Raw genomic sequence first — 10,267 nt, forward strand, 5'->3', positions numbered from 1 at the left:
AAGGTCTTCAAATTCATTTCGAATTCGCATATTTCTCTTTCTTTCTTACTCATTCATACACTCCCGGACGGTTCCCTCGAAAACCATACCCAATTCGAGACAAAATGGGCAAAGTGTATACCCGTTTTCAGGCCAAAACGGCGCAAAAACCCTACCCGATGGGGCGGCACATGCCTATATGGCTTATATAAGGGAGTACCCCCCCCCCCGGAATAATAAGGACTCTTTTCGATGGATTGACGTCAGATACTTGATTATTAAAATAATTGATCTGTTACGGACGGTCACGCAATGAAAATCTATAACAGCATTCGCTATTTTGTTTTAAAAAGTCTGAAAAGTATTGAAAATGCCTTTTCAACCATGTTCGGAAAATCCAGATAGGTTGAGGCCTGGCTGATTTTAAAATTTGCCATTCAAAACACAGAAAATTTCGCCTTCTGTAACCGGAAATTTCTGCGTCTTTTTTTTTGTTTTTTAAATTTCCCTCAGCATCGACTTGACGTTACAAATTAGTGGGAGCCGGCATCGCGTGACCGGTCTCATTTGCGCTGCCTTGTTTAAAGAGCAAAACACGACACAATTTAGCATGGCAAGTTTCCCTACGATTCAGGTGACAGAAGGCGAATGGACATCACCAAAACAGTGGAAAGTTTTGGGCGTGAAAATTCCACACTTTTTCTCTAAAGATCCAGCGAGGCTAGCCGACTATATTACCAGGTTCGAGACTCGACCAGAGGATGTTTTCGTGGTGACTTATCCTAAGTCAGGTTGGTTCCTCTTTTGATGCCATCATTTTGTAAATCAGTTATTTTAAGAAAATTAGGTGTTCCTGTCACGACAACTGTTCAGTACAATTTGCTGGCCCATGCACATTACGTTGAGTCCTTTATTTCTTTTAAAGGAACAGTATCCCGTTACTGCGCATGCACCAAACTTTGATTTTTGGACAGGATGTCGCGAAATCAAAAGATGCGAGGAGAGTAAGAGAATCTTGAAAAATCCGTTTGCATCGCGCTTGGCCGGGTTCAATACGACACTAAAACTTCTCAGGATTATAGATCAATGATATTTTGTTCCTGTTAAGTTTTTATTTGGGCAAAATCTGGATTTTTTGGCGTTGCTTTTATTGCCGTTGGCCGAAGGACCAAAAGATTGGAAGCACTTTGATGCCGATTGAAGGCTTATTTCTTCTGCTAGCTTCCATACAAGCTCAGATAATTGTGAAAGGAATACGCAGAAATGAAACAGCAACAATAAAGACTGTAAGAAAGAAACCGTTGAGACATTGATGTGACTGAGGAGATCTTGTGGAGGGGAGCTTCGTGAAGCAGAATGTTTTGCAACGACGCGTTAGTAAACTTTTAAATGAATTTCTTTACGGCCGACAAAATCGAACAAACAGGCGCTACACGTTTTGAAAAACTAGTGACATGAATCATAATATCATTCTTGACTAATCTTTGTGATGATTCATAGCGTTGAGATTGCATTTTTATTTATGTCTTTCAAACGTTTGAGGCTAGAACGCGAGCAAATCAGGCAGATATTACTGGACTTGGAGCGATTGACTTCTGACACGAGTTTCAAATTAGAAAATACGTTTTTAAAGCGAGCGGAACGAGATTTTCGGGTCGCGAGGCGGCCCAGCTAGCGATAAAATCGCGATGAGTCTTCGAACCGCGAGAAAATTTTATATAAGACGAAAGACTTCTTCGAAAGTCTAAAATATTACTTGAGAATAAACAACAAATCTCTGTCGGCGGTGCGGTCCGGAAGGAAATCTTGTCGAGTCAATTTGACAGTTCTATTGTCTTTTGAAGAAAAAACAGATGACGCTCGCGCGTGCGCATAATCGGGACACTGTCCCTTTAACCTTGCATCCTGTGATGAAACGCACTGAAACGTTTCTTTTCTAGAAGATTTGACCCTGCATCAGCTTGTTGCCAAGTTCTTTGTAAAGGCAGGCTAAAAAGAAATGACAGAACGCTTAGAACAGACAAGTTGTTTACACACGCTAAGATTGTCTTGTGACTGACGGCATAATTTTTCTAGTCAGTGTCTAGTCTGCGAAATTAGTACTTTGCTTTCATCTTTCAACGTTTTCATTTATATATAGCGAGCTCAGTCCACACCGAAGCGATATATTGAAACCATAATACTGATCCTATGTGAATCATAGCGAGAGAGAGAGTGTTTGTTTTGCCCTTGGAGAGCTTTTACACCACTAATCGACGGATAATTGTAGAAGTTTCTTGCGTGTTCTTGGACATTTTCTTATTAATTAAACTCTATCTTAAAGAGGCTGTGTCACGGCAGTCCAGTTCATTTGCCGATTACTTGCCCTCAATCGCTATGGAACTTAAAGTATGCAAATAAATTACAAGAAAATGACAAAATCAGAGGTCCGAGACAAACAAAAATGTCTCCTGAGCATTGTTTTTGAAGTTGCAAGCAGCAGGGATCAACTCTGAAAAACTGCTAATAGGCTGAACAGTTTTCAAAAACCGTATTCAGTCCGTTTCAATCTTCTTCAGTTTTGCCCATCCATGGCATCTGTTGTTTCGGTTATGTTAACCTTCCTTTAAAGTTTTAAGCGTTTATTTTTATGTCTCTCTTAATTCAACGGGCATTTTGTAATTTCCTAATTTGGCTGAATTTGGTGACACAGCTCCTTTAATGGGGTTAACTGGCAGCCGCCAAAAAAGGTTATAAAGTTTAATTTTCACCGTCGACCGTCAAAAGTGAAAACTCGTCGTTCGTGGTTTATACTTTTTAAGCAACAACGTTTTCTTTAATCAGGTATATTCTAGTTGCAGAGGCCGTGTTTTTTAAAGTCCTGAGACTGAGAATTTTGCAGCTGTGAAGGCTACGCTCATTCTATTCCGACAACTCTCCGTTCTGTATTGTGTGTAATCTACTATTCCTCTCATCGATCAGTTGTTACAATGATTTTTAAATTTTCAGGAACAACGTGGGTACAAGAAATTGTCTGGCAAATCCACAATGAAGGAGCTATCAGCAGTGAAAAGCGAGGTTTGCGAGTGCCTTTTCTTGAAGTCACTGCAACCCACGAAAAGCTTGTAGAGCTAATTGATCTTAAAACTATGACAAGCCCGCGTGTTATGAAGACCCACCTTACGTACAGTACTACCCCTAGAAGTGCAGATAAAGATACTATGTCTAAATACATTTACATTGCTCGAAACCCGAAGGATGTAGCAGTGTCATATTATCATTTCGCGGAGCATTTGAAAGCGTTTGGCTTTGGTTTCAACGGACCGTGGGAATTTTTTGCCAAGTGTTTTATTGAGGGAAATGGTAAGTACTCAAATCGTTATAACCTGTACCACAGACGAAATTAAACCTCTGGTTAAGCCCGTGCTGCGAGCCAGCCTTTCGTACCAGAATTTGAGTCTGACTCGTCTGCAGTCGTCTTAGCTCGTAACGCTTACGGCGGGAGCAGAGAGCGCTTTCCTCCTTCTCATCATCACATCCCGCGTGCCAGAGGTTGTGAGAGACGACTGGCGTCGAATCAACCCTCTTCCAGGCTCTAAAACAGTAGGGATGACGCATAAGTGAAAGTTGTTTTCGTGTTCGTGCTTTCTCAATTCGGCGGACCCGACTATCTCTGAGCCTGGAACAGGCTGCGATGAGTCAGGATTTGATAATACGTCCCATTATTGACCTGTTGAAATAGCCATTGTCGACATGCCAATCATGTTGACGGCAAATTCGCAATGCACTTCTGGTAATTCGTTGAGTCCGTATATGGGGTCAAGAACAAAGATGGGAAGGATCTCAGAGCTGTTTCCCTGACGTTGCTTGCGGGGGATAGATTACATATGCTACGTAGGCTATCATATCGTAGGAAAAGAACTTTCATCGCACTGTAGACGGCATTTGTTTTTTGTCACAGAAATTATACCTAATTTAAGACGTTTGAGGCTAACTTTTTTAACTACGAATACGGAAATTCAGGGACCAGTATAAGATTCTGGGAATCTGCCTTCCTACCTCTCCCTTAACTCCAAGATTTTGCCCAAGTAAGAACTTATTATTAGCGTTGAGTTCAATCAGGAAGGGATGGGTCAGTTGTCTCCCAGAGTCTAATACTAATCAAAAATAATCCTAAATGCAACTTTGCTGTCTGTCTCTCTCAAACCCCGAATCCAATTCTTAACGTGATCCTGAAAAACCTGCTGGGAACTCTCTGTATACACCTGCAGCTCCACCATCCCTGGCCAGAGTGGGCCCTCATTCAGTACGCTTTACTTGTTATGACCACTTGGGCATTTCTATTGGTTTAATATTGCAGTAGCATAGCGGGTTGTTGTCTACTGCATGGCTTGAGGGTTTATGGTTTTCACATCAAATGTTAATAAATTTGATCCTGTCGCCTCTTTCCTAGAGTAATTTCCGTTGATTTCTCTCATTTGAAATTTAACCTCCTCTTCCTTGTTAACTTCCTCTATTGGAAGGGAATTTCACCTTCAATTCGTCAAAATATATGTCCCGCAAGCGTTTATTCTATATTATAGCTTGTATCGTTAGAAAGTCAAAGGCCTCGTCCACACTAATGCATTTTCGTTTGAAAACGCATACATTTCTATGCGTTTAGGCCTTCCGTCCACACTAATACGCGGAGCGTTTACATCGAAAACGCATCGACTTGAAAAGGCTCTCGAGAGGTGATGAAAACGAAAACGCAGACATATCGTATCAGTGTAGACGGTTGAAAACGATCGAAAACACATCAAAATGAAAACGGTGACCAAAAATATCACAGGCGGGTATGTTTGTAATATGTGCGTAGAGTTCAACTTACGTCACAACGTGCAGTTCTATCGTTTTCGAACATTTTACTGTGAACAGTCCAAGACGCACCAAGACGGTAGTGTGGACGCGAATCGATCGATTTTTTCGATGTCAACGAAAACGCATAGTTTGAAAACGAGTTAGTGTAAACAGGGCCAAAGTTTTTGTTTTGATGTTTCAATTTAGTTGGGTGGGACCTTTGGAATGACCATGTTCTTGACTGGTGGAACCATAAAGATGACCCTAATGTCTTGTTTCTGAAGTATGAAGACTTGCACAAGGTAATTTTATGTACCAGAGGAGTTCAGACGGCTTTTTAGCTCAAGGCACTCTTTGGCATGGTTTGGACATACGTACTGCCAAGTTTACAAAATTTAACCTTTCCTAAGTAGTTCCACACTTTCTAAACAATTCTAGACCTTTCATAAGTAATTCCACACATTCTAGAAAATGTCTAAATCTTTCCTAAGCAATTCCACACATTCTAGAAAATGTACAGCAAGGCAATTAGCTGGGTAATTATTATTGGCCTGGACACATGGATAGCTTATTTCTAAGGCCACAAATAAACGTTTTAAAAAGTAAAGACGAAGGAGATGTTGCACCACCATATGTGCTTTATAATATTAGTAAAAAAGCTCCTTATTATGCTGGCTGTGTTCTACTTGGTCTAAAAATGAAAATCTAAATAGTGCAATAACTTCTTCTAGGATTTACCTTCTCATGTTCGAATGATTGCTGATTTTTTAAACAAGCCCTTATCAGATGAACTCATCAATCGCATTGCCGACCAGTGCACTCTCGGTGGGATGAAGAAAAATATTACAAGTTACACATTCCACCCAGAACAAACTAACTCACCTCTGCTACGGAAGGGCTTGGTTGGGGATTGGAAGAATTACTTCACACCAGAGCTGAATGAGAAATTTGAAGAGCAAGTATTGGCAAAACTGAAAGGAACTGGACTAGAGTTTGATTTTGAGATATAAGCTACAATTTTGCGTTATTCTTGTTTGATTATTATCAGGTAAGTCAAGGAAAGGGGATCACCGAATACTTTTGTTCCCTTAAATTTGGTGGGTGCAGAGGTAGTAAAGGGGGCTCGTGCGGGACAATGTTGAATTAATGAAAAGCAAGCTAGTAAACAAAGTGAAAAAAAAAAAAGGGTGTCATACAATGCTGTAGTATATAGTTCACTATCTATTTCACGGTTAATTAAAATAACTCTATGAACGGGATAACAAAATGAATCCTTTATTTATCACTTACTTAATGCTACAAATTCATATTTAAAAAAAATTCTAACGTATTTGTGGCTATTTTTCCCGCAGCTACGCTTAATTATCTTATGAGCAGTCTTTGAACTATCTACTCTACTGATCATGGAGCTCCTTTGTGAAATTCATTTTTTAAATTAATATAATTTAAAGAGGGATTCAGACAAGTCTCGAGATATAATCACAAATGACTCTTGACGTTGTTTAGTTAAACCAGTTTCGTATATACGTACCAGAGTTCAAAGGTTTTCACACGTTCTTATTAAATTGATCCGTTATAATTATTATTGGTACAGGCTGATAGTTGACTTTCACTAAAAATCACAAAAAAGGTAAATTTTTCTCGTTCCTGTTACATGTGACGTTAAACAGTCTTTAAAATCGCTTCTTCAAACGTTACGTCACTGGATTCAATTCGATTCTTAATAAGTGTAGTTGACTGGATGCTCATCAAAGCAAACACCGTGACGGTAACTTTCATCTTCAGGTAGTATACGATTCAATAACGTGTTGCAGTTGTGAAAACGGCTGTAGAAAGTGACTTCTCGACTGCAAGGGGGATGAGCAGCAGCCTTTTATGCACAGAAACTGGAAGAAGAGGGCTCTCAACTCTAACCAGTGACACGTTTGATATCCTGCTATTACGAAAACGCGCTTGATTACATGCATCCATATCCCGCATGTGAGTTCTGAATCCTTGCTGACTGCCAATATAAATGGATTGCCTAAACCTATCGAGCCTAAATGCAATGTTGTTTATTGAACTAGCTTTGAAGCATTTAATATGTCACTTTCATCTCAGTTTATCGGAATTCATTTTAAATTAAAGAGAACTGTTTCACCGTAAACAGTTTTGAAGGACCTCTCATTTTATCAGGGCCACAATGACATCGAATCCCGCATAATATAATAATGTTCAGAAAATGATTTTCTGAACAATGACTTTTTTTACATTGAATGTAACGTAATATAATTTGATGCTTGTAAAAAAAGCCCGCGAGTATTTCCGAAACACCCATTTTAGGGGTGATTGATGAATGGTCCATTAAAATTTTTAACTGCCCTCAAAATTTTACCTTTGCTGGATTTGCTCGCAAAATTTAAACGACTGCTTGCTTGCTCGTGCTCCCCAAATTTTCGCAGTTTCTCGCATGCTCGCTTTCTTGTCAGTATTGCTTGAGATTTTGTGGATCCTTCTTTGGATTAAAGTAAATGTAATTCTGTATGGTGCTAATTATTAATGCCTGTAAATATGGCTATTAAGTTCAGAAGTTCAGTGGAAATGCACGCGATAAATGACAACGATAAATAATAAATTAGCTAATCTAGCTATAAACATGTATATGGTTAAAAAGAGAAGATGTTCTTCTGAGTTTCTCTACCGCTCTACTCACTGGGCTTTCATTAGGCCGTGTTTTCAATAAAAAAAGGTTTGGAAGCTTAAGGATTCATCCAGAAGAGGTTGTTGTGACACGGGGATCTTGTTCCTCTTCAAGTTCTTCTTCATCCACATCAGTCATGTCCCTTTCTTCAACCCCCCCTTGTACGCTCGAGACATTCTTCGTAGAGCTCTTGGTTTAAATCGATATGAAAATCTTCTCCTGTGAACTGCACTTCCCAAACGATTCCAATCACAAGAGGTTTCTCTACCTGAGCGGTGAACTCGTAATTGAATATTAGACAATCTTCGGGATCGCTTGCGTACAGGTGTGTTTTTACTTTAGGCGACGTTCTCTTATGGTTTTATGCAAGCTTTCTGAAAATATAGGATCCAATGATCTCTCACATCGTCTTTTTAAAATATTTTCTGTTTTATTTTAAAGAAAAGGAATTCCATATGGATTGCTGCAAGCGGAAAATATAAGAAGTGCTCGCTGCTCGCGAGTTGTACTCTCTAAACTGCTCGCTGCTCGCAAAACAAATTTTTTATCTCTGCTCGTACTCGCAAAAAAATCGCAGTGCTCGCATGCTCGCGAATGCTCGCAAAGACCATTCGTCACCCCTCACTATCTCCTTTAATTTTTCTCTGGGTATGTATATTTGTTATGCTGTATAATCGAACAGTATCGAAGAAACCGCAGCATTTTACCCGATTTAGATTTAATGTGACAAAGGTTATGTTTACAAAAGAATGACTGAAGTACTCAAAGCACTTTCTGTTGACGTTTATTAAAGTTTAATGCCAGTCTGTTCCGAATCGAAGCACTGACAAAAAACTAAGAACTACCTTATTTAAGGGTGTGTTCCTTTGGGCGAATATCCAAAAATGGATTTTTGATCTAAAGAGAGTTCGCATTCCCTTCGGTAAATCTAAACTTGGACTTTTGATCTTGCGATTTCTTTCGGCCGCGAAATTGGGCAAATCTAAGATAAAAAAAATCATTTTTTTCGGCGAAAGGAAAACACCCCAAGTATCAATGCATCTTGTACTAAAGTACCCTGTTTTCATTTGTGGTGCTGGAGATGGGGCCGCCATTTTCATGCAGGTGGTCAAACGCATACGTCATTCATTCACGAAAGGCGTTGCCAGAGCAAAGGAAGTTCCCTTATTAATCAGTTATCTGTGGTTCAAGTCCCGACTAGGTTGGTTTGCCTCAAGGTGTGCGCTTTTTTATTGACGTTGTTAATGATGCATTGTCGAACAATGTAGAAAAAAACGCAAAATTCACTATATTCCTCTGCCGCTTCTACCAACACGTGATCCGACTTGCCCATACCGTAACAAAGAAATAAACAGAATAACGCTTAAATTTGTGCTTATTATTTCGACGAATCGTATCACCCATGCCAGCTAATTTATTTTTTAGAAAACGTCTATTAATAATTGTTGACGTGGACTGCGACTGAAATACGAATTCCAACGATAGGCGCAATCCTTTTTATTTTAGTCTCGCTTTTAACCTAACCTCTTATAAATCCCTTGTGCAATCGATATAACTCAGGAGACTGAACACTCACGGTGTCCCTTCACGATGTTTGAAAAGTGACACAAAATAGTCAACATCTCAAAACAGAAATCTCTATTGATTTTTTCACGTGGACGGGGGCTCACTATTTTTTCCCCGGTTTTTGCCATTTTCTCAATTATCTGGTATTGGTGCCTTCCACACTAAGACACTTTTAAAAAATCTCCCCTGTTCGTCCATTTTCTGTCATTAGACCCTCTTTCATCGTAGTAATGCACGAACAATGAACGAAAATGAATCATTTCAAAAAGGGATAATTGAGGAAAAGGGATACAATGTGGCTTCGAAACCTTTTTTTGCTCTCTGATCGCTAAATTTAGGGTTTATTGATTGATTTACTGGGAGTACGTCATGATCTGTTGACTTCTGCATTTCTTCCCGCTCGACTGTTAACTACGTAAAAAATCATTATATAAAATTAACACTCAAATAAATGAAATAATTTTTATTCCATTATAACTCTGTTATTTCGGAATTATCTATTTGCGTATAATACTCTTTACAGCGCGCTGTCCAATTATTTGCACTGAGACACTAAGGGCGCTTTCCATTTGTCAGAACTGACCGGCCAGACCCTTCCCGTCGTAATGAGAATTTCACTATTAATCAAAACTATCCTGCCAGATCAGTGAAATAGAGTGCGGGAAGGAGATGGTTTTTCAGCAAAAAGCCTTGGAAAAAGCCGATTTCCCAGAGAAAATGACTGGTCCGGCAATAGAAGGGCAATGGTGTAGCCGGCCAGTTCTTACAAACGGAAAGCGCCCTAAAAGGCAGGTTAAACCTCTGAATTCTATGATCCACATGGTACAGTTATTCGTAATTTCACATTACAAGTGAAATTACTGCCTGGTAGATGGCTTCAGTAGAATTTCGAAAACTGACTGTTTTCCGAAATTTTCAATCCACCACAACTTTTTAGACAGACTGAGATAATATTTCTAAAATGCGGCTTTGCAGTTGGTCGGTCAAGCCGCTGCTCTGGAGGACAATGAACTAGGAGGTCGAAGAAGGACCTTAAAGCAAGCGGAGACGCCGAATTGAAAGATGAAGCAATCTGGTTTTTTCGAAGCCCGACTGGGCATTTTCATGATAGCCCATAGAGATTTTCAATTCGCTGATCAACTGCAAAGGACCAGTTTTACTCGACTATGAAACCTTTTTTCTATCATACGAGGGTCTCTAGTTGAGAGAATCGCGACGGATCGT

General features: G+C 39.6%; 2 protein-coding genes across 2 annotated transcripts in view; one reads left to right on the plus strand and one right to left on the minus strand.

Moving 5' to 3' along the window:
- The first annotated feature begins 547 nt into the window (after positions 1–547).
- LOC140929732 (sulfotransferase 1B1-like) lies at positions 548–5,807 on the plus strand. The gene is made up of 4 exons (XM_073379448.1): positions 548–770; positions 2,968–3,321; positions 5,005–5,099; positions 5,529–5,807. The coding sequence occupies exons 1-4, from the start codon at positions 590–592 to the stop codon at positions 5,805–5,807; spliced, it is 909 nt and encodes a 302-aa protein (XP_073235549.1). The 5' UTR covers positions 548–589.
- A 4,024-nt stretch (positions 5,808–9,831) lies between these two features.
- Positions 9,832–10,267, minus strand: part of LOC140931101 (glutamate receptor ionotropic, NMDA 1-like) — a 13,456-nt gene continuing 13,020 nt past the window's right edge. Inside the window, exon 6 of the mRNA XM_073380850.1 lies at positions 9,832–10,267. This exon is cut by the window's right edge and continues 383 nt beyond it. Within this exon, the coding sequence (XP_073236951.1) occupies positions 10,227–10,267 (41 nt within the window). The 3' untranslated portion in view covers positions 9,832–10,226.

The sequence above is a fragment of the Porites lutea genome, chromosome 3 (genome assembly GCF_958299795.1).
Source record: "Porites lutea chromosome 3, jaPorLute2.1, whole genome shotgun sequence".
Lineage (NCBI taxonomy): Eukaryota > Metazoa > Cnidaria > Anthozoa > Scleractinia > Poritidae > Porites > Porites lutea.